The following is a 27,670-nucleotide window of genomic DNA, read 5'->3' on the forward strand; positions in this document are numbered from 1 at the left end:
ACATAACAATTAATATATTGTATATGTATATAGTTGACAAAATGTATATTTTTACTTTTTCATATATTGCCACATTTTTATGTCAATGTTTATAATATCTGTGTTTTAAATTTGTGTGAAAATGAAAACAGCAATTTTTATGACTGTGGATCATAATATAATGTTATAATGATATGATACTTAAATTATGCCGGTTTATAAAATTAATTTTTTTTAAATCGTTATTCTTTGAAACACTGAATATAATTTGTTTGTAAAAATATCCTCTACAGCTATAGCCAATACAATTTTAATAATAAATGGACATCATAATTATTTTATTTGGCGATAAAATTGAAAAACTAAACATCTTTCTGAGTCATTACATTATATTTTGTGTTTAAGTGGACTAAACGTCTGATTGCTTTCCTTGCCAGCAGATTGGTCTACAGACCTCGATGGCCCCACGGTTCCAACAAACGACAGTCGGTGCACAGCGGGTAATCTATCACGCTGAACAAGCATTAAAGTAGATTTTATAATATTATATACTCTCGTATTGGGTACCCTATACTGACCTACCGTCCTCTCTCCCTTGTCCCTAATAGGGTTTAAAGTATGCATAGTAAACTATATTGATTTGCGTAAGGTTAGGTCGACCGTTGCACACGATCCGTTTCATATGTCTCTTTAATGACACTGAACGATTGTTGGTCGTAAGTCTGGAGTCTGAACGTCAAAAAAGTGATTACTATTGGTAATATTTCGAGACGTTAAACGTGTCACGTGTATTATTATGTATCCGACTAAATAATGGTTGATTGTGCCTACATTGTTTGATTGTTTGGTTTTTGTTTTCAGGACTTATTAAAAGACAAAACGAAATTATGCTGTTCCTCGTATTTTTGGTGGTAGCGTGCGTCAATGGTCATCAAACCGAACCAGGATATCATGTTATACCCTATAAAGGTAAATATTGCATGAAAATATTTTATTTCTATTATTATTTGGAAAGGAGTAAACATTTTTTCTGAAAAATGTCATGAACGGAGTATAACTGGAAAATCGTCCACAGTGCACAAAACTGCCTTGAACTGTCGTGAAGTTTATAATAATACTCGTAGAAAGTACTAGTAAATCATGTGATGTGTCACGACAGCTTAAAGTATCCTAACGACGAGACTTATTCTGATGCTTAGATAGTTATATTTTCAGGTAAAGGGTATATGATTGCATGACTAAGTTTAGTGTTAAAAGTATGCACGTATTGTTAGTTGTATAATAAATCGACCCCAACATGACAGATAAATCATCTGTATTACCTTTCGTCCATTTAAATTACATTTTAGAAAAATTAATTCGTTATTCTAGATTCTGAGTACAACAATAAAATTGCAATATCTGTCATAACTATTAACTAATATAATAAAGTACATTAATTTTTTTCAATACAAAACATTACTAGATATTTATGTAAGTATTTATGTAGACATAGCATGAATGTCAATTTTACTAATTTATACATTTATAGTAGATTGTCTATCGACTATCGAAAATTATATATGAATTACATTTGTTTGTAATATTTTGATTGCATATAATAATATTATGTAAAATATCGCATTCATAATAATTCTAAATTAATTGAATTATTTATTATACTAATTCTAATATATACCTATTACCTATTGGTACCTATAGGTATATTAGTTGACCTATAGGAGAGTATAATTTAATATTATGTTATGCCATTAATAATTTTTAAAGTAAATAATTTTAATTAGTAATCTAGGTTATAGTTACTACTAATGTAGTAAACTATAACATAAACGTTCATATTATAATCGAAACTTTTCAATAAAAGATAAATGCTATATAAATTACCGTTAATAAGTTGATAATACAATACAAATTTATGTTATGATATTAACTAGCTTGTTTAAAGGAATTTAGACGAAAAATAAACAAATGTGTATATAATATATATATTACTATTAGGGCATACTATATTATTATAATTGTACAGATTACAGGTACAACCAAGAGGTACACACACACACCGCATCTGCCGTTATCGTATGACAACGTATTTAATATTAATATGTAGGTAATATACTATATACTCAAGACTACGTACCACTAACGCGTCTGTCTGTATACATAGGTAATACAGTACCTATATAATAGTGTACATATATATACATAGAACAATAGAAATAAATTAATAGACGGTGTATAGGTATGTTGTTTTTAACAAAAACATTTGTTGACTGTGTATATACCGTCCGGCATATATAGTTTAATAACCTGCGCTGATAATAAGCTACGCATTATATTATTATGCTCGTGGAAAAGAGCGCATGCAGTCCTTACGATACTGTTATCCGAGCTATATTTTTCTCTGCAGACCCAGGACGTATACGTGTATGGAGGTCCTTGCCGTCGGGGGTTTTATATTTTCGCGCTCGTGACCTTCGTTGCGGACGTCCGGATCTGGAGACGAACACGGCGGGCGGAGGGGACGTTTTCTCGTTAATGAAGACGTGCCCGTTTAGGCTGTACAAATCATCCGTTATAGACCAGAAGCTCGGTCCGGTATATACAGAAAAGAATGCCGTATTGTCCTTATACAGTACCGGACCCGAGTATGGAGTTTTTTCTTCTCTTTTTTTTTTTTTTTGTTGTTACCACTATACGTTGCCTCGGAGATTTCACATCCACGGCCTAAATTTTAAAAATCAACACACGCCGATAACAGGGCTGATTTTTTTTTTAATTGGCCGCCGTGATAGCGCACACTGTATAGGTACCCGGGGCGTGTGTTTGGGGCGCTGGTAACGAAACAATACCGAAGTTTGCATAATGTCAATACGGTGACTTGATGGAACGACGTGGATTCCCACGCGACCGTCTTTATGTATGAATATAATAAATATAATAATATATATCATTCTCTCTCGTTATAATAATAATAATTGTTACGAATAACAGAGGTCAAAGGATCTGCAGGAAAACTCGTGGGCAAACTTGTCGATCGGTGTCTTAGCATAATATAGTATAGTGGTATAGCAGTATATAGACAGTAGTACTACAGGTTGCGTGGTGTACCTATACCGAATCGCACAAAATCACGATGGATGCAATCGAATGTCTCGTTTATTATCGGGTGTTGTGTGAATAATATTTTCTCGGAAATAAAAGATCATTGCAAGTATATGAATAGTTTAGACAAATCATGTTTTTCCTTTTATTCAATAATATAGTGGGATGATTACACGATGTCTTACGTGTTCGCCGACCATATATTACCTATGTAGTTTTCGTTAAACACAATATGTTAGTAGTGAAATTGTATAGCCAACTAATTATATATTATAGGTAGGTACCTATTACAAATGTTCAATAAATTATTAAAAAGACATAAATTACAAAATAAATTCCAAAAAAAAACAAATACTTAATGAATATTTCAATAAAAAATGTATTTCTTCTGTAAGGAAATTGCGATTTTTTTTGAACTTACGTTTTTAATTTTGTATGTCTCTATATACATCTGTGGATTATTTGAGAAACTCGAATTGTTCGGCAATGTGTATTATATGCAGTTAATAATACTGAACTTTCTCTTTATTCTATTAAACAGCTAAAGATGGATCAGTTTTACTCTTTTGTTACTACCTAGTTAACTTTTCATTTGATTTTACATTGAATTTTTTTTTACTTTTGATATCGAATTCTGACCAGATTGGAGGAGATACTGTGAAGCGTACTTATGCCATGTTTTCGAAAGTAAAAAAAAAAATAAGTACCTAATAATCGTCCATAAATCTTAATTCTAAATGAAATTAATAATTACACCCAATGTACCATAGTCTTATCTCGCCAATATTTAAATTATTACGAGTAGTTCATCGAACGTGTTAATCTTCATCGAATAAAATACCTATATCGTTCTAGGTGTTGCCATAAACTCATTATACAGAGTATTACGTGTTAGTTTTGATATGCCTGAAGTAACAACTCATTTCAAAGAAAAAAAAATATAAACCAACCCGCGGGATCAAATTAAAACCACCAAGTAAATAATTTGTTCGGAGTATTCAGACTAGGTTATTGCTTTATTTTACATGACGTGCAATAGTAGAATTGTAGAGTACCTGAGTGGCTGGGTACCTAACCTCATTTTGTACACAAGAAAAAAATACGATCATGTATAGTTATTAATTTATGCATTTTTTCAGTACCTAATAAATTTGTGAACAGTACGGAGTAAAGGAAAATGTAAAATATTAATAACGTTATACATTTAATTATTTAAAGTATTGAAAGAAGCTATAAGTCTAGATACCATTTACCTATGCGTTATGAAATTGTTATTTTGCTTACAAAGGAATGATTTAAATTTATTTGAAAATGTTAAATAATATTTTATTTTATCGTTTTAGCCAATTAGTTTAATTAGACTATTAAATCATGTGTAATGTACCGAAAGAGATAATATTTCGTTTATCATTATTATTGGAAAACTTTATTTATGATGATATAATATTGAAACATGAAATACTTGCAGTAATTGTATGCTTACCTATAAAATACGAAATACGAGAGTTTTGTGTAAAATATCGAAACATTTGGGCTGGTGTTTTGTAAGAACGTGAATTAATGATTGGTTTAAGAAGTGATTAAACGTCTAGACTATAACCAAGAAATTTAGTTGGACAAGTTTAACGTAGACTTAAACTTAACCATATTGTAAAACTTGTTATCACATCAAAAAAATATTAGCAACCTTGAAAAGTCTTGAATATGCTTAGTTATAAAATGTATTAAAATTATTATGTATTAAACATAATAGGTGTTAAATGTATTTTTACCGTCTAATAAATACCTACTACCTAGAGTTCTACTATATATTTTACTTTCAAAATTATATCTACATTAAATATGTACATTTTTGAAGTATCGTAGTGATACTAAGTATTTCATAAAAATGTAGTTTATTTTTGTTTTGGAAAATATCTTATGGCAATGAACCCAACTGATTGGACCCCAAAAACGCTCCACGGGCGCCGAGTCTTCTTAGTCCTTTATCGTTGCCGTCGATCGAATGGCGAACCACTACAACAGGAGATCGCCGTCCGAACGACCTTGACGTCGGTAGATGATAATAATATTATTATTATTATTATTATACATATACATACTTTTTTTATACGGTTCGTTTCGACAACGAGAAGGCATTTGGACATAGCGGGCGGCCGCCGTCATAATTATTATACTTATAATAATATACCTAACTATTGAGCAGACCGCATAGACGCACGGAACGGTTATGGCCGCGGGCGTACGCACCGGTCGAGAAAGACGGAGACAGATATAGAGATAGTGAGAGAGATAAAATGAGAGATGGTTTGAGAGAGTGAGAGAGGGAGACGCGCATACGATTTGCGTGTACTCGCGTCGTTTAGAGCTGTTCTCCAGGCTCGCTAGTGGGTGTCGTCTCGCGATATCTTTAAGCGCGACACACACCCCCGTCTGTATTAATATTATATATAGGTATTTGTATGTATGTATGAAGTATAAATAATAATGTATATATCTGCGAGGACGAGGTTCATTCGCGTCGCACATGGCCTCCCAGCAGTAATATCCAATATAAACATATGGTCGCACACATGAGGATGTAGGCGACGGCCACGGAGACTTAGTTTTATTCTTCTTCCGCGCACATCTGGTCACCCCGATATCGAAAACCCCGACGTTCAGGTCGAAAATTGCCTTTTTTCTTTACGGCAACCGTAGGAAGTCGTTGCATAAAACCCAAACGTTTTCCATGTACGTATATTATAATTTATAATATATAATAATATGTGCAACGACTTTGGTCCCGACACACCAGTTTTACGTTTCTCCTCCGTTAAAGCGTTTCGGATTTCGCGAAAGATTATATTATGAATATAATATTTACATTTTACATGACGTACACTGTGGGACATCAAACGGTTTTTCAGAATAATGACTCTAGGCTCGTCAAAGCGAAAACAGTATAATAAGGTGATAACGATTCCAGTAAGGATTTCTACTTTATATAGTTATATTATTATAATCACGCATTAATTTTAACTCTACGTTCAACATTGTATCTTAAACCAACGTTAATATTTTTAAAGCTGGATCATCTTAAATGACATAACGTGTGTTATATCATGTGTTTCAGGTCAAAACCTAACCTATTTTTGCATTTCCATTTAATTGCTACTGTTTGGAGTATGTATAATGCAATTTTGTACAATCATGTTATATTTTACCTTTTATATGCATTTAAATAATAGCAATATTACAGATTAATATATATTTCTGGCTCGTATGGGGTTGCTTACTGGATTATTGAGTTTAGGATAATTTGATTTGTACACAACACAATATTAATATTCCTTATTTCTATTATGTAAGATGATTAACCTCAAGCTTTACTAAAAAAACATTAATTATTTACTTATCTGATTATAACTTTATTTATTTTTTTTAAAACGTTAGTTTCATTTGAAATATCATAGGTACCTATATATGCTACATTTTGTATTGCTCATGACATTTTTAAAATTAAATATAAATGATTACAAATAATATTATACACGTCAATCGTTACCAGTGATGGCCATCCTATGGTCCGTGTCCGTGTGTTGCTATTGCAACACATATCAAATCTGGTGGGTGGTTGATTGGATATTGGGTGATTAATAACTATTTACTATACAATAAATCATAATTTTAAAAAAACTGTACACTATAATGAATCATTATATAATAAATAACATAAATCGAAAAAAAAAACTAAAAAAATTAGAGTACCTATTTAAATTTTTATTATAATACACGAATTATCTCCAATCATCAGGATTTAATAAATATTAATTTTTAATGAAAAATAATTTAACATTTTTTATGAAACTTATAGCACTTGTTTTTTCTAAATACAATCTCGTTTAATATGTTCTTGTCTCGTAATCATGGATATTTATTTTGAGGTCGATTTTGATTCTGATACCTATATAATTTATTATTTTTAAATTATTAGAATAAGATATGAGTCGCTATAATGATAAGTATCTCTTCACTGTCGTGATGAATCCAAAAATGTATCGAACAAAGAAATCCGTGATATAGCGATTTCGTCCTACGAAAATATGCATTAGGCATGGTTAAAAATGTTTTATGCCGATAAAAATACTCGAAAGGTGATCGTTAGTCATAATTAGTCGAATTTAGCAACAAAAACCTGTTTTGCCAATTTACACGCGATCAGGTTTTATTTCCGAATTGAGATAATAAATTAGGACAAACTATTTAATACATTAATAGGTACCTATATGTACTATATACTAAACACTCGAATAATGGTGATGTAAATGCATACCTACCAAATAAGTGACTTAAATTTGCCGGTAAAATTATGCAAATATTTTCTAAAATCCTCAAAATGTCATATATTCAACATCACTTACAAAGCTACACCCATTAGTGAGTAACTTAAACAGCATTAATTTTCTCTGATGAAAGAAGTGACGAATATCAGTGAATCTCACACACGTATAGTAAATGTACAAATTATTTAAAAAATACATTAAAATAATTTACGTTAACATAAATCAATATAATATGAATAACTCTAATGAAATAATAAAATTTAATAATATTATGATTTGCTTATTCGTGACTGTAATGGCGGGAGCTAAAGCTGTAATTTCCATTATGGCATTATGTTCTTTAGATATACTCGTATTATAGTCGTACCGTATACCGTATACCTAGGTACCATGACTTTTATTCGATTACTATCTGTCTTGCATTAATCATACACCAACCGTACAGTAAAGTTATATATGTTATACCTTGTCTATCACGATTGAATGATACCACATAATATAGTAAACAGAACATTATATCGTTGAAAAAATTCTTTAATAAAGGTATAAATGTATAATGTTTCATTTCAATTTAAAAATTTAGTTTATTGTAAATATTGAATGTTAACACTATATTACAATAAATTATAAATCTTAATTTTTTTTTCTTTATTAATGTCATAATATTTGTGGAAAATAATATATTGATAATTAAAAATGTATATTATTATACAGCTATATAGTCAATTAAATTATTTAAATGTATTTTAATGTTTTGGATTTGGTGTTCACATATTTGATGTGAAGATGTAACATGGTTTTTCGTAGATTTAAAGTTCTATATAATTACTATATAAGTACCCTATAATTCGGGTTGTATATAGTATATTTTTTAACTAATATTGACTTACTTAGTACCTAGTACCTATCAACCAGTAGTAGCATAATATGGCATATCGATTTTGGATAATCAAACAGTATGAGTTACATTTTAGATGACTGAACTAATTAAACCACAAATACACATAAATGATAATTATCCTTTTTTTAATAAACAAATTAGGTATTAAAAAATTGAGTTCTAAAATCTTTGGAAATACAAGAACAATAACTGGTAGCTAATTTCAACAATATCGTATGTAAATTATAATAAAATACACAAAAGCTAAATCGTTAATATAAGAATAATTGAAAGAAAACATACAATATAGCCTGGGTGGTATTTGTGGGTAGAATGTAATATATACCGCTTTTATAGTAAGCTTTATATGTATAAACAACACAGCATGTGTATGTATGTACTTATATTTAAATTTATTTACGAGTCTAATCCATTATCCAATGTGCATTTCTATTTAAAAGAAACCTACACATTTTGCTATAAACATTAAAACAATAGTATCTATAGCTGTATTATTGCGCTGTCCTCAATTGTTATTAATTTTTACTATTGGAGAATTATAATGTTTTGAATGTATATAGTATTTACAATAAATCTATACAGTAATACTTTAAATACTGGTAATATTTGAAAATATGACGTGACTATAGATATTATTAATGTTTGCAATAATAATATGTTTTAAAAATGAATGCTACTTAGCCACTTAGGTATGTAAAAATTAATAATCCTCGACAAGTTTTTCCAATAACAATCTGTAGCAATATAAACTTTAAAAATATATGTTAAAAAAATCGTGATCTTCTGTGTGATGTTTAATGAATATGTTTAAATATCGTTGTGTCTTGAACAACAGTCGTACACCATAAGCGCGTACCATGAGAAATGATTTCATGACAAACGACAATCGATTGACACTTGACCGAAATGGACTCAAGTGCATTCAAATCATGAACTACGATATTATGATAATTGTAACGTTTTCAAAAAAAAAAATACTTGTATACGTGTCTAATAAGATAAAAGCAACCGTTTTATATGTAATTAATCACTTTGCAGTTGGTTATCATTTTTTTTTCGCATTTGTTTCTTTATGGCCGCCGACTATTCGCGGGCAATACTCGCGTTTAGGACCGGTTGGGTGTTGTACAGCATACACGCGTCTCAATAAATTAAATCACCTTTTCTCTTACCTTTTCGAATGCGTCCATATGGTCGTTACTCGTTCGCCAACAACAAAAAAAGATTATAATATGTATAATAAAAATACTAACCGAATAACAATAATACTAGGTACGAGAGAACGACATCGATGCCTGGAGGCGGAATAACGTATTCTGTACGGAAAAAAATGTATAAACAGAACAGGTTAATAAAAATATAAAAAACGAAACGAAATCGGTCGAAAACGTATAAAAAATGGTCGCCGATAATAATAAATAGACACGGCGGCCACAGCCCACAGGTTATGTTTTTGACGTGTGAATAATTTTGATTATTTTGTGTTTCGCAGATGTGATGTCGACGGCTGACACGTTTTCAGAGGACGGAGTGACATCGTACTCGCAGCTGTTGTTCGATATTGCCAGAAAACAAGTGGTAGTCGGTGCAAGGTATGTGTATCATTTACTTCATACAGTATATAGATATTTATATGTATTAGGTAGGCACCTAGCTATATGTCTTATCTTCCATACTATTATATTGTGCCAGAAGCCAATAATATAGCGATATATTATATTATATAGATGACACTGCACGGTGCGTATAATGTATTTTGCTCAAGTGACGTGTGAATTTGACAGTATAATAATGTTGTTATAATATAGGTATCGAATAACACAACCCGGTGTCGTATAACGCGCTCACGTCGTGGAGTGTCTATGCCCTATACCTAAAACTTTTAAAATAAATACATTTCCCCCGTTCGATTATTGGTTTGTTGAAAACAATTTCGTTTTTTTGTTATTTATTTTATCTCACAAATATTCAATAAAAATCGATGGTGATAATAATAATAATAACAACACAACAGAACGTATCTTTTCTATAGGTATCCATAGTAGTATAAGAGATAGTGTTTTGTTCGCTTAGAAATATTATTATTATTATTGAACGTTTGAATTATTTGCCCACGGCTAAATATCAAAAACGACTCTACAAAAATATTTACTATTTGCTTTTTAAATTTATTGCTTATACAATCATTTGGCATTTAACGAATTAATGTTAGAGAAAGAACTATATTAAATTAATTCAAATTATATGTTATTAATATGTATGTGTGTGTTCTATATTTTTTTTTTATAATTTTTTTAATCAATACAACATTATCTCGAATGCAAACACGTTTTTTATGGGTGTTTTCTTAATGTTTTTAGTATCAAGAATCTAAATGTCCCTACATGTCTATATACTTATGTTAAATTCGTTTGACTCGAATTCAAAATAGTAAAATCGAATTAAACTAAAATATATTCTGAATTACTAAACTATTATTATTTGGATAGTTCTCCGTGTTTAGTTGGGATATTATTTTACATAAGACATTAACAGAGTCTATTTAGATGGCTATCGCTTGCTTTAAGATACATAGCAAGTTCAAATAGTACTTTGCTTAAGATAATAAAAAGATAGCATTAAAAACACTATGTTATACGAACGAGAATAATATGGTGCCTCATAATGTAAAATTATTTAACTTCTTAGTTCTTACAATTAAAACTCTCACTTTTAGCAAAAATTATCATTGTTATAGTTTTGTTATTTATTTATTTTTAATATTATGAAGTAAATTATTTCTTAAATATTTTTTTAATAATTAAATCTGCCTAAATGAACGAAAATTGTAATTGTTATGCTTTTGGTATTTTAAGAACCAACCGTATTTATAAGAATCGTGATTTATGCACCAACCTTTTCCTTTTGATGCATGACGATTCAATATTGAACAATATATTGACATTGGGTCCATCACTCGAGCATAGGCACATATTATACGGTTTTCGATCGTTCAGTTTTTTTTAAATTTTATATTTTTAAAGGTACTTTTATTAGAGTATTATTATCATTATATAAAATTGAATAACTATTAACTATGTCATTGTATTCGTAATGTACATACTCCTTTAAGTAAAATAAACAAGTATTGCATGTTCCCCTCGTGCACCACTAGTTGTGTTCAGTCAATCGAAAACCCGTAATGTGGGATGCAGGAGCATTCACTATTTTCGAATCTTATGTATCTAATATAATAATATAGTATTTAAATTTAGATGCGCTTCAACAGAACAAAATGTCTTGGTCTTATTTCCTTTTATTTAAAGATTTATTTTACATGAATAGTATACTTTAAAACATATAGGCACCTACATTAATATCACAATAATATATGCGTATTGTGTTTAATATTTGATTGTTTATTTTTTATTAAATTATAAGTTCTTATTAATGATTTATAGCATAGATTGATTATATGGATAAAAACGAAAAAAAAACAAAAATATAGCCATGCGTTATTCAAATATTGGAATTAAACGTTTGAGTTAAATGATATATTCGTGTAGATTTTTGGAAGCTTTCACATTTTCTCGAAGCCAACATATGCAGCTTATTACTTATTATTTATTTATTAAATGAATAAACACAAACACAAATGCACAATAGTCGCAGAGCTGTGATTGAGCACACGTCACTTTCGTTTTGATTCAGCGAAGGTGCACACGTATTATTACTGGTGTCTACTTGGGTAGTTACTAGGGTTTCTTGGCTTTTGAATTACAAAATCATTACAAGTGAACATAGTAGCAGTTGTATACTTGTGTATCGTATATAATGTACAAATGGAAACTTTATCATACGAGCACATTAGATAATGTCACAAAAATTATATTTATATACAAAAGTATATTAATTTTTAATAGACGTTTTTAAGTAGTAAAACATTAATTGGGTACGTTGTTATCTTCAGTATAAGACATAAGTAATGAAATATTATAAAGTTTTAATTGTTGACTGTGTAATTCACAAAAACTTTTAAAAATGTATTGTTTTTAAATATTGTTGTTTATAGGTGTGAATTTATAGTTGACAGATTATAATTTATATCTTATACTATATAACTACATTAAATAAAAAAATAGCTAATATATCAAATAACACTTTACTTCTATGGTAAAAAAAAAATTGACAAATAAGTAAAACATCGGTATAAAAAAAGTTTAATACACATGATTTTCATGTAAATCATGTTATATTATATATTTTATTAATCACAAGATTAGTAAAATGAATTTTACGCAAATACATCAAAAATACTTCTCTTTTTTTCATTTTCAAAGCCATAAATATTATATCTATATTGTCAATATCATAATATTGATGATTAAATCAACCAAAATATTACACTTGTTCTGCGCGCGTGTTTTATCTGCTTTTCTCGTTTAATAATTTACTAAAATGTAATGCCATAAATTATAATCATAATATTCATAAATTAGTTATGCACTTCGAACACTTCAATGATTTCGTAAAAAACTTTTGACAGAATCATGATGATAACCCTATTTATTAGTTTTACAATTAATATAATGACGTTTATTTATTTGATAACTTCAGAGTAGCAGCCCTCACGTATTCATTTCCTTTTTTGGAGTATCATAAATAGAAAACAATTTATACTATACAAATACTATGGTATGGGCTACGAGAATATTAATATAATATATTTATTTTTTATTTGTCACCATGTAAAATGTATAATGTATACTATTTATTAATATTTTGAACCGTAGACAACAGTTTGATTGTATGAGAACAAAATAAACAATCGGTCCTGTTGACCTTCGACAGTGTAATAAATAATAATGTATTTAGTAAGTATAGATAAGAGTGTAAGACTAATTTTAGCAGGCCAAAACATAAAAATTATACGCACTTCATACCGTCGATCACAAAATGATGATGCAGATTGTAGCTATAGGTCTTTACATAACATCAAACACACAAATTGATTTTGTTACAATAGTTATACTTCATATTATATAATACGAGTATATAACAATAAAACTTCCATAAAATAGAAATAACTTTTTGACATCGACGCGCGACGGTTATAAATGATAATAATAATAGTTTTTTTAATGACTAAAGTGTGCTACCTATAATATAATAATTTGTATTATTTATCATAAGCTTCAGAAACAGGGGTTATTAGCTTTTCATATATTGTTAGTTTACACAATCATACAAATAGTTCGATAGCTAATAATAAAAAAGAAATCTGTAGGTAACTTTTTGTTTGTATTAAATATATTTCTCTATTCGGTCCTGAGAAATGAGATGTGACGTCTCCTGATTGGCAATCGGGACCGATAATTAATAATAATAATTATTAAATATTACATTTCTAATCACGGAAAAATATATTTCACTTTTTGTCAATACAAGTTTAGATAATTATCGTGAATTATTTATCTTAAATAACACGTATAATTAAAAGTATACATGTATACGTTTAATATGAATTTGAAAACATCGTTTTTATTGACTCATTAAATTACCTAACTATGTGCTAACTGTTGTGCGATTGTTATACATTTTGATATTTACACAGAATTAAAGAATTATTACATATTTATTAATAGTGATATTTTGAATTAAATATAACATTTTAATTTGTCGTCATTTGATTTTGTTGAAATGCTCACAGAATTACGTAAAATATTACAAAGAAAAATTTATAAATATTTTTACATGGTATCCCAGTATCCCATTCCCACGGTAATTGAAATCGATTTATATTTTGTTAATACTAGTTTTGTCAGTTGTCGTATAATGTTAATGATTTTTAGAAGTTATAGTATTTTTTGTCAATAAAATAACTACTATTAAGTTAATAGCCATAAACCTTTTAACAGTAGTAGAAGAACTAAGAAGGTATGCATATTTTATTTGAACTTTCTCTGTTGTTATACGACCACACAATACTTATTTAGTTAATAGTTATATTATATTATAGATATAAAAGATACTTGTATAAAACGTATACAAATTTAACCTATGTAAATTGTAAGTACCTATAGTATTCAACATTTTTATTGAATGAATATTATACTCAAATTAATGAAAAAGCACCCTTTCTATTTTTAATATGAGTAATATTATTTTAGTTAGGTACCTAAATGTCTTATAATAGTATGGTCATCAGTTTAATTGTTGAATTCTTAAATCTTGTTGCTCTGAAACTCGGTAAAATGATTTTCCAACGGGTTTGAATAAATACTTTTTTTATATTTAATTATTTAAAAATGTACTTAGACATCACAATAGCACCATCTTACAACCGTTCGATTACACAACATATTAATATTGATTTTGTAAGCATTTCAATTATTGAAATCCATACTTTTAATTTGACAATGATAGAAATTATTTTGTGTATGTATAGTATGTATAGTGTACTGTGTACATATTTTATTATAATACCCTTTTCATACTGTTTGCGGACGGTAATAATTTTTATTACCATAATTTTATATTGCCTCTTGAATTTCTATGCTGCATCATGTATTCAACAACCATAAATGTTTAGGCATGAGGTAATTATTGATTGTTGGTATACAGTTAGTGTTTAATATGACAATACATCAGTGAAATATTTAATGAACTTTTAGTGATTATTAGAATAGTAGATTAGTAATGTTTTAATGTCTATTCACTAAATATAATATTTTATACGCAAGTACTTAAGTATGATAATTTTATAATTTCACTGCGTTTATGATTGATTTTGCTTATCTTTATTCACCGGGTACTACTTCGTGTCCACCATTATATAATTTAATTAATATTCAACAGCTGAGTTTAATAAGAAAAATAATCACCCACACATGGCTCCATAATATGCGTAATGATACTTAATTAGTATTTATTATTATAATCTGCTGTAGGTACTTGAAAAACTAAACTACCTACACATTTGAAAATAGATTCTTGACTCTGACTTCCGGTTTCTTAGCTTGAGCGACCCTAAGTTTCAGCTTCCGTGAATGCTTAGTATAGCTGCAGCGATGTCTTGTCATGAACGTCGTCAATATTTTTAGTTACAAACATTTTCGGATATTTTTGGATCTTCTTAAGAAATAAAATAATAATAACCTTGTCAACGCTGCGTAACTACATACCACGTTGCGTCGAATATTTTTAATTAACTACGAGTAACACTATATTAAACGTGCCGTCTTTATGTCTGACTTATAGAAGTTATAATGTTATAGTAACCATTCAAATACCTAACGTCTGTAATACAAATTAATCATCAGGGATATTCGTAAGCTAAATCCTTGTTTTCCGTCGTAATAGTTGTTGGTTAATGACAGTCCCTCTTAGAGTTTAAACTAAAAAGATAAAAATAAACGTAAAATCTACACTTTATATTATTCAGATGATAATATATTTTGATAAATGATAATTATTTAGTTTAAGCATTTCTAAATGTAATATTTGTTTCTGATAGTATTTTTTACTGACATTGGAATACTGTTGATTACTATCTATGGAGGCTATTAAAGTTGAATAGTCTGCCGTTTTAAATATATACCAGTGTCATGAATCATAATAATTATTATAATATTATTCTAATCTCCTACTGAAGTATATATGATAAATCTTGTGGTGTGTTGTAAATTAAAATTACAATTATTTCAATAAACAATCGTCTTGTCTCTTATTTTTACTATTTAATTATTTTTCTCTATATTTTTCCATATAAAATTATTATAGTTTTAATACTACTCTATCGTACTTGTGGCTAAACTGGGTAAAATGCCACAAAAATGAATTTTGTCTCATTTTTTCGCTGGACGCTTTTCACTATTCTCTCGATTCCACGTTAACACCTTCTGCGATAATACCTCAATTATTAAAGTGTGCAATTCGCTGACCACTTATTTACTAAATATCTACTCATACTTTTAATTATTTTTTAAATACGATAGTAAACCTATTTCAACTTCACAGAACCGCCGCGCCGTCGACGACAGTCCGACACCTGGCCGCGACGACCGAGGCACGCGGTCAACGCGGAACGATAGATAATCATCATTCGTGCATTCGTCGCATAAATTTTATATTTATATATAATATATATATATACATTTATATATGTATGTGTGTGTGTATGTGTGCATGTGTGTTTGTGTTTGTGAGAGAGTTACCGTGGTAGTGCCGGTAGTGGTGTTGACACGAGTGTCGTCGTACGCCCAAGGCTAATTAAAAAAAAAAAAAAAAAAAAAATGTTGGGTTCATACTTTTCCTGTCACTTTGTGGTGGACTTCGTAGTTTTATACTCTCAAACTCACAGACGTGTGATGTTGTAATACCACAACGAAAAGAAATCAGTTCAAAACGGCGGTACCCTACCTATTCAACAAACTCGATTGTTTATCGTCGAATAGATTATATTATTTAAATATTTGACTTGTTTCGTCGTTACAATATTATAGTAATATCTCGGGTAACGATAAAAATTCATTAAATTTACATCTGACAACCTGCTATACCAACTATACACCAGATACCGCTACATAACATATTATAATATTAAAATGTAGCTGGTCAAAACATTTCAAGGTTTTATACTGTCGGTAATTCTTTATTGTCTTATGGGTGGTATTGGTACTAAAATACCAAATACTTGTATACCCATTATAGTTTATCGTGACCGATTGTTTTTAATTTCAAATGAACACTTCTCTGTTATAATTGATTTTATTTAAATGAGATTCAAAATCCGTTTAGTTGTAGAAAGAGAATTCGTCTGTCTAGCGAGTATTTATCATGAATAATAAACATTATGTTTGAATTGGTTTAAAATATTGTATACTGCTCCATTTACAAATAATGAAAACATGTCTTGAGGATTTAATTATTTAACTATATTTAATTAATCCTACATTGACACGTACCAATACGTAGTTACTATACTTATAATTATTATTCATTAACATAATTTATCTAAGTTAATAGAAAGAAATACAAATTAGCACTAATAAATATTTTAATGACCTGTATAATATAATATTAAATATATATAAAAAAGTCATGTTGAGCCAGTCAATTCAAAAAATGAAATTCCAGGCAAAGTGTAATATCTTTATAATATGTTAAGTATTTATTTTATTTTTTTTGCATGGACATAATATTATTATATTAAAACGCGTGTATAAAAAAAAATCATAAAAATGTCACTGCCCGATGAATTTGTTTTGTACGGTAGAAATAATTTACAAATCCAGTCTACAGCCCACTTGAACAGCGTGTGTGTATTTATACAATATATATAATGTATAACATCTAGTCCAGCTGGTTTTTTTTTCTTAATATGTGAACACTTTTTAAAAAAAAGAAAAAAGTTATTCAACAAACCGAACAGTTACGGCGCACCCGCCGTTTTCTATTCTATATACTTAAAAAATGTTTCGATCATATTATTATCGAGAGTATATTATATACATACCTATATAGTTTTATATGGGTATGACAAAAGCAGCGGGTTTTCAGTTCCGTGGTAGATATATAATATACACGTCGCGTTTCCCATAGCGTCCGTTATAATATATGATACGAAACGCGAGATAGTTGGACCAGTCAAGTCAATATATTATAAATCTTATGGTGGACAAGGGACACTCGCGTGTCACGCACGCGGCACGCCGGACTATGTGAAAATAGGTTTTTTTTTGTCATGTCTTTTTTTTAAATTAAACATTTTGTCTAAACTTGTTCAGGTATTACGAACAACTTTGGTAAGGTGCTTTCATATACCTACCTATTTTACTTATTATATTCGACTTCCGAGTTCTTTGATATCAACACAATATTATTATGTAAACGAGTTATTTAAAAATATCGTAATTGTTTTTTTTACCGTGTAAATCGTGTTATCGTTTTACGATCGTGTTGCGACAGGATCGGTACACGCTGATATTATAACATCATCTATTTATATACATACGGCGCCTGGTATCTGCATACTATCATCTCGATCGATAAATTTGTACACAGTAAAGGCGGGGGGAGGGGGGTGAGTCTTGAATTTTTCGCCGCGGGTATTTTGACATCTGGTCGCCGCCACTGGATAGGACGAAGACGTCGACGTGCAAAGAGAACCTAGAGAAGACTTATATATCATGTGTATATATGTAATATATATTTGTATATTATATACAAGTAGAGACAGTCGTCAGGCCCGGGGGACGCTCTCGTAACACGTCGTCCGGCGGTGGACAACAGCCGATGCAGCTCCCCGCGAGAAACGAATACGAGCAAAGGATAAGAAAATAATAACCTCTATCGTTTTGATAGTTTCATATTATATATATATATATATTATACGCGAGTGTACCGGTTTAGTGGTGTGTATGTGTGTTGTCCTGCACATATATGGCCAATGCCTTTTACGGGGATCGCCGCCGCGGTCGTCGTGGTTGTCGTCGTCGCCACTGCCGCGAGCCGTTCGTCGGAGTCGCGTACAAAACGGTCGTCGTACCCCAGCGACCTCCTTACCGCGCCGCCGCCGTCGATCCCGCACGTACAAGTGCGACCGGGTCTTATATTATAGGTATACTTTTCGAGTTGTCTGGACGACGCGTGTAGGTTAGGTTAGGCTCGGGTTAGGTATGCGCGAAATAAGACGGAGAAAAAATATATATAATAAAAATAAAATCACGTATATGGAATCGATATATTATTATACCTATATTGGTATATATGTGCAGTAATATATGACGATTACCTACGACGTATCCGGTGTGTTCCGCGCGTTTGACGAGAACCGTATTCCGCGACAGAGATCCTATATGAGCTGAGGTCATTGCGCGCCGCTGTACGCTTCTCGGAAAGAAAACAGACGTATTGCATGCTCGTTGTACTTAGACTGTACCTTTTATTATTGTGCCTATTACATATTATGCCCAAGTTGTATCGGATGAAATTAGACATGAAATACATCCTTCCTTTTGCGCAGTTCAGTGTATAATATTGACCGCGGTGAAAAATAATTTGTTATTTCGGTATGTGGTACCTACATCATAATTACGTGGTTATCACAACGATATTGTAATATAAGACACGAGATGGATGGTAACATTATGGTATTATACGATACCGATGTATAGATAGATCGATTTACTAGGCCCGCGTGCGGCTATTGACGCGAACATTTTCCTATTAAACAACCGACATTTTGACTAGAAATCGACAAAATACCGTTCGTAAATCGCTTATTATAGGTACCCCATTAGTATGCAGTTAAACATTAATATACTGTTTGTACCTATGTCTATATACGAGTGCGGACAATGCTGCTGTAGTAGAGGACATCGATCGCGCGGCTGTCACAATTCGTCTCGGTCACGTTCGTATAATAATATATAAATACGCGTCCGAGGTTTGGCTGTCGTTATATTTTTTTTAGCAACACACAATTTTTTTTTTTGCGTGGTCAGCCGAACGAGAACGCCATCAAGAGAGAACGCGTTCCTCTTCGTCCTGCAGTGTTAATAATATACGGCGACGTTTATCCTGCGCAGTAGGTGCCGTCGGCGGCGCAGAAATGAGAGGTTCGAAAAGTGTTCGAACATAATAATGCATTAATGCGTCTCTTGGATACGTTTACGGTTTTCGGAAACTTTAGACGATTGGTGTCGGATTTCAGCAGCCTGTTCATGTCGTAAAAACGTCGTTTATTATTAATTCGTTAAAATTACCAATAAAATACAATATGTATTATACATTTATAAATAATATTAGCAAAGTATTATAACGCATAATAATATTATTGTATAGATACAATATCGTACCATAATATAATATGTTATTATTACCCGTGTATCGTATTATTATAATGATATAATGGTATATTATGTGTATATATATTAGTTTTTTATTTTGTCGGTGAGTGCGCGTTATAATGAATAATGATATAATATATTTCAGCGGTGAATACATAAAATATGGCACACATGTGGTGCGTGCTACTCGTTTGCAGCGAACAGCCAAGACGTATAATAATTATTGTTATTATGTCTCGGCCTACGTATATATTTTTTTAAAAACTATTTTAAGGTAAATGCATATTATGTTATGCATTTACAATACTTTGTCGTACCTATATCATATGGTCGTTTGATTAATTGAATAACATCGTAAAACTGACCGATATTTATTATCGCCATGAATATTTTTTTTCCAATCAACTGCAATATCTGCCTGCAGTAGGTATGCGATTTTTACCCGTTACTTTTATATATATATATATATATATAAATACGTAAGAATATAATATTATAAATATTTATTTATTATTATTATTATTTTTTTATCAATTTCGTCACGGTTTTCTTGTGTAAATGACTCAGCTGGCTGAGCAGAGTTTAAAATCAACCGGAGGCTCTTGACATCGTCAAATAAACACACTCGATCATTCAATTTCTTGCTATAGGTACATTTTAATATTATATTGTATCAACACGTAGAGGAATAAAACATAAAACCGTTAAAATGAATATAAACCCTCACTCGTGAGTCGTGGTAAACACCAAAAAATTACAAGCATTCCACCGAGTCAACAATAATTATTTTAACATTTATTATCTATTAGGCATAATGTGTTTATATATGATATCATTTACATTCATTCCGACGGTGTATAATTAGTGTAACATTACAAGTAGATAAATGGGTGAAAAAAAAGAACAAAATAACTCATTTGGAACAAAATATATCTATACTAAATATTGTAAAGATACAATCAAATATATCTGCAGGGTCGTTATTAAACTATTACTTAAAATTTGCCGGCGTGTAAAATGACACGATTTTATCGATCCACCTGCAGCACGCGTGTACAATAACAAAATTACGGTCTGTAGCGCGTGTAATGTAAAATATTCGGCTCGTCCGGTATCGTCAAGTGCCTAATTAATATCGTGTTTGTCTTAAAGCACCGCTAAACTTCCGTATCCGTGTACATTACAGAATTACTGCAGTCGTGTATATAATATCATGAACACAACTACACCATCAAGTGTCGGTGTCGGCATGATTACAGTATTATGTTGTGCAGCCACAATACAGCCGGTGATGGCCCCGAAGACCTCTATTCCTTCCGATCCGTGCACCACAACACGATATTATTATATTACGACGATGTTTTCCGCGGCGGAATCGATAACGCAATAATTATTTTCTCTTGACGTTTATTATTTTACACCCGAAACTCGTGTAAGCACACATACGCGATATGTATTATACTATCACGCGGTATCATGTTTTATACATGTGACGATTGAATATAATAATAATATATTATTATTATTATTATTATCGTGTATACAGGGTGTTTATCGAGTCTACCGCGGCGATCGACTACGAATCTGACGACGTCCCATCGCGGCACAGCGTGCGAGCGCATAGCTATATCGAATATAGGTGTTAAAAAAAACATAACCCTTGTTTAGATCGACGAGAGAGAGACACACACACACGTAGAAACAGATATATATATATAATATATAGATAGAGAGAAATGCATGCGTTTGTAATGGAATTTCAATGTTGTTTTTTTCTTCTCTCGCCAGTTATCTGATGCTGCGTATTCGGCGATGCCTATTGTTGTAGAACACATAATATTATATTATGCGCAGTCTCTCCGCGGACGAGTGCTGGCGATCGGGTGGGCCGAAAACCCTACACATAGGTTAGTTACCTATATACATAATATACGATGACTCCCACTCAGCGCGGCCGATCGTACATTTTGAAAACGATTATTATTTTTATTTTTATTTTACTCATCGTGATCGATCGACCACTTGTTCAATATAACATAACACTACCTACCTACCTACCTACCTGCATATATGAAAATATATATTATAATATATATATATGTGTGTATTGTATTGTGTGTATATAAACACGTACCTAATATAATACGAAGACGACACTCGCCATATTTATCATTGTCCCGCTCGCGCGTAAACGCAATATTATTCTTCACCTGGGGAAAGCGATCGATTAAACAATACGCTATTCCTACGCCTATTTGCACAATATGTAATTCTATTATTGTTTTTTTTTTTTTTTTTGATAAATCCCATCGGTTGTTGAAGCGTAAGGACATTACACCGAGTGCCACCACTACACTATGCGTAGGTTTATATTATGTATTATAATTTATAATAGTTTAAAGTATTATTGGCTATAGCTTATAACTTATAAGATTTGGTACTTGTATAAATATATACAACACCTCGCTGTGGAGTTCAAAAATTTTTCATGGGGCCTGTTTCAGACGGTCGTTTTCATGGTAGGTATACCAAATCTTCTGCTGACTCGACGATATTGTTTAAATTATGAATGCATATTATTATTTTATGATGCACGTCTAGCTAGTGTATATTGTTTGTAGATAATAATATGCATTATATAGTAGTTATTATTATAACCGCGCCGCGTACACCTATAAAAATATATTTCACGTTGAAAAATTATTAAATAATAGGTATTCATATAGCGGTTAATATTATATACCTATAGAAAAGAAATTAAAGATGCACCGACGGGGTGACGCTCGAAAGCCGAATATTATTATTATAATTAAACATCATGTACACCCGAAGACGAAACCCAAAATTATACATGCATTTACCTACCAAGAATAATATACCTAAACATAATAGGTACGCGTTCAAAAACGATATCCATTGTATTGTTTATTTTTATTTTTTCAACTGTCGTAGGTACATACGCCGCACGTAACTAACGTGTATAATATATATTTCGTGTGGGCAATCGCCAATCACAAACGTTCGACAATTGAGTAATATACTTTATAATATTGTTATATCATTATATTGTCATTTCGTACACAATCTGGTGCGTACCAATTATTTCCAGATGTTTACGTTTTACGATAGTATATAGGGACTATGTTATATAGTACCCATATATTGCAGCAGGTCATTACGTCGCGGCGGGTCCAGGACATATTTTATTTTATATAATGACGATTCATCCAGGCCGACACGCTGCGCCGGATAAGAGATTATAGTTTTATGCCTTTATGGTATACGTTTTGGATTATATTTGTCATTTTTACGGATAATCGGATTTCACGTTTCATCGTCGTAAATGCAGTTGGCGCCAGTTCAGAGCGTCGCTTTTGTCGTTTTGTGCAGCTCTTTTTTTCAAACATTTAGTGTGTGGCCACTATATTGGCTTCGTATAATCGTGTAGTATAGTTAACATACTATTGTAAGTGTCTTAGAATTGTATAATGTAAATAAAAAGGAACAACATCATACGAACGTATGGCGCTTTGAAGTTTAAGCTCATCATCACATGCTTTTCAAGGACTGATTTTACGTATGAGTAAACAATTATTAATTAATTCTTTTCTCCGGTTATGTATTTAAAATGATGAATATGATACTTAATGTGGATAGTTTTTCAATTATGTAATGCAGAGGGATCAAAGTACATATTTATACTAAAATGTTTCGCAATATTGAGATAAAAAGTCGCAAGGATTTAGGATAATATGAAGCCTGGTCCATAGTACCTAACTACTTAAATACCGGGATAACGGTAATGACTGTTGTTAATATTTAGTGCGCCGTGCAGGACATTGCGTAGGTACTTGAACATAGTTACAATTATTTAACGACGTAGCACATCTTGGACATCAGGGCAAGTATAAGTTAATAAAATAAAAATCAACACACTTGTTAAACATACAAGTAATTATATAATTTACATTTTGAAAATACACTATTATATACTTATGAAATCAGTAATATTACTACGTGGGGTAACGACTTACAGACAAAAATGTTACAAGTGAGATGCTAGACTAAATGTCTGATTGAGTCGATTCTATGGGCTTGCTTACCCGTATTAATATACTTCCGGCTAGTGGCGTGATCATAGATTTGGACTTTCCTTGATTATGAACAGAGGTCGTTCGTATACAAAAGTATAGATGCTGATTGTAACAATTTATCTAATATATAATTTGTATATTGTATAATATTATGATTCACAATAGTATACCTATCGCACACTAGCTTACATAATATACGTTTATTTCAATAACAGTTTTAAACATTTATAATTTACTACAATAACAACGTATATAGATACACAACGATGCAAGTAGGCTTACCACAATATTATATGGTCATAAACTCAAAGGTACCAATACTGGGTGACACAATGTATGATGTAGACTTTGAGAGATTTCGTTCACGCATATTATGATCGTCAACAAATTAAACGTTTACATCGGTTGATTTCATAATTTTTTTGTTGTTGTAGACTGCCGTATAGGTAATTGGAGGCATCTTGAGTGACCACACAATCTAGCCTGAAAATATCTAGACAAATGGCCTGAAGAACGCCTACTCCAATATGATAATCAACCGATGAAAGTTACTTACTAAAACTGAATAATATATTCAATCTAATAATTATATTTCATTTTATTTTTATATTTTGTTGAGTTATATTTTGTTTGTTGAATGTTTCGAACTATACCATAGCCCATACTAATTAGTATAGTTATAGAAAAATGTCAATTTTTACAATAATTACGAGGGAAAATCGTATAATATTTTATCAATGGGAATATTATTTGGACTTCAATACGGATTACAATATCTTAATAATATTGATATACAGGACTTAATGTTTCTCCACACGTAAATTCCACCTCGAGAAGATGCGTGACGTCTCCTTTTAATTGTATCAATTGCTTAGTTTCATCCTGCCCACAAGGTTAATCTAATAGTGTAAACTATTACTACGGCTCGTGGACCATAGTTCGGTGTGTTACATTATAGATAAGGTCTTCTCAAGTTTCTTGGCGAGTTGTCACTACTCACTTGTCTGGTATAGTTAACTGTCAATGATGACAGAAATACGTCCATGTGAACAGAGCGTTGTCGAGTCATCGTCGTACTATCCTGGTACTGGTAGGTTCTTATATTATACAAGTCGAAGAAAATACTATGCTAATGGTGCAGCCGCCACCCCCCCCCCCCCCCCCACCATAAGGGGGGTGATTGGACCTGGAGTACAGATATTTTAAGGTCCCGTTGAAATCAAATTTGAAATGATGATAGGAACACTTATTTTATAATATAATTAATATAACCTATATAATATTTACAATTAATATATCAAGTCATTGATTACCTTGAAATCGTGTATGGGACACCCGTTTGTAATGGTTTGTAATGGTTTGTATTTTATTGAATGTTTAATATAGGGCCCCTCAAAAACATTTTAGTGCTGGGACCCAAAATGTTGACCTAATCGGTGTGCATCTTCACAATAAACAGCATAATAATATAGTGATATATTACGACTTTATATATTATGTTATTAATATGTCGTTATGTTTAAAGTCGGCCTGAGAGAGAGAGAAAAAGAGAAAGAAATTTATTACTATACAAAAGAAATGTCGCCTTCCAAATGTAAAATTAAATTAAAAGAGAAAAAAAAGGGCACAATTATTATATTATATTATACAGACTGGAAACAATGGCGCGACGCAGACGTAAAACGTCTGCAATAATAATAGATGCCATCTGCAATGGTATATTATAGTAGGCAGGTTGCAGGTACCTATATATAGGCAGTTGTACGTGTGTGTATATTTTATTCTTCGTATATTATACCATCGGCACTACACCGGTGCGGTCACGGGCACAGATACACGATGATATATGATCTCTGGCGTCGTAAATGTCAATTACTATAATATTATTATATTACGTGTGTATTATTATATGTATATAGTTATAATTGCGGAAAAATTTAAAATACATGGATGATCCGCCGCTCGGCGGTCGGCGAGGACCTGGATCGGGTCGAAACTGAATTATCGTCGGTTTTCCGACACACTTTGGGCCGTTTAAAATTTTTTGAAGACCGGTTATTTTACACCGTCGAACGCCAATTTATTGTGTGACTTATGTGTTTTCGAAACCAGTTTTCCGTAATTATTGCAAGGCAGTCAAATTTATCGTATCAATAAAATCGTTATTTATTTCGTTTATGTTTGTTAGGTATTACCTACCTACAACTAATGTTGTAAATTCGAAAAAGAAACAGTGTTGGTCGTCCAACACAAATAAAGACACGTCTCATCGTTTATAGAGTGAGTACTTAATTATTGAACATCTGGTTGGGCGTTATATTATTGTTCCTGCAGAATATAAACTTAATTTCTCATTGTCTTAATGTTGTTTGTTCCTCTTGGCGTTGTAATAGTATAGGACATAGGTACTAAATATAATAATATTTAATGTATATTATTATTATGAAATGTTTGAATAATTCACACGCACGTGGCACATGTTCAGTTCGATCGAAAAACACGTTGATTGTTTTCGATGTATAATATTGTTATATCAGTCAAGATTTAAATAAAATATATTGTTTATACAACTTCCGAATACAGATATACACTCGATATTATATCAACAAATCATCATCGATTCAATGGTGCGTAGTAATGCGTATAATTATTATAATATTATGATGACTCGTGCTGTTACGATGTATGGTCCAAATGATTCATCTCTGTGATAGACGATGATGTGTATAGTATTGCAGTCGTTATAGACATATACTAATAACTGCTGACAAGAATCGTGAAACGAATTTATTTGTATTGTAAACGGAAATTGTAGTTCACATATTATTATAATAATATAGACGTCAATATACGTCATACTGTGGGAAATTCGAAGTGTGAAACATTGAAAACTATAATCTATATTGGATCGTATATTATTACTGTATTATACTGGGCTATGAGTAGTCTTATTCTTCGTATATTATGTATAGGTCTATAAAATATAAATCAGAAGTCCCAGTGAATACGATCATCACGACATTTCGTGCCGTCATAATTATTAATGTTCAGTAGACTGTTTAAATATTTCGTATTAATTTAACTACCTGTATAGGTGCCTACATATTTTTCCGTTCACTATTTTAAATAGTTTAAATGCAGAATCATATGTTGTATCTAAAGAAATTGTGTAGGTTAAAAAACCTACATAAAATTCTATAGATGTTTGTCTTGTAAAAATTCCGTTTTTATAGTCTTTACGGAAACGCCGTTATAGAATTTATTAGTTTATTGCGATATAAACGTAGATAATATTATGTTATAATTTTTAAATTATACTTCCGTAGTTCGTTGGATTGCACTAGTTGAAGTACATATACTTAAAACGTGCATTCAAATAATGTAACAAATATGATTTAATATATTCAAGTACACTATCAAAGTATATAAGTATATACT

The 27,670-nt window shown here is 30.9% G+C and overlaps 1 protein-coding gene across 1 annotated transcript in view; it reads left to right on the forward strand.

Moving 5' to 3' along the window:
• Positions 1-27,670, forward strand: part of LOC132944487 (semaphorin-5A-like) — a 48,887-nt gene that overhangs the window by 12,365 nt on the left and 8,852 nt on the right. The window contains 2 exon segments of the mRNA XM_061013861.1: positions 841-948; positions 9,800-9,899. Of these exon segments, the coding sequence (XP_060869844.1) occupies positions 867-948; positions 9,800-9,899 (182 nt within the window). The 5' untranslated portion in view covers positions 841-866.

This window comes from Metopolophium dirhodum, chromosome 5, assembly GCF_019925205.1.
Source record: "Metopolophium dirhodum isolate CAU chromosome 5, ASM1992520v1, whole genome shotgun sequence".
Classification (NCBI taxonomy): Eukaryota; Metazoa; Arthropoda; class Insecta; order Hemiptera; family Aphididae; genus Metopolophium; species Metopolophium dirhodum.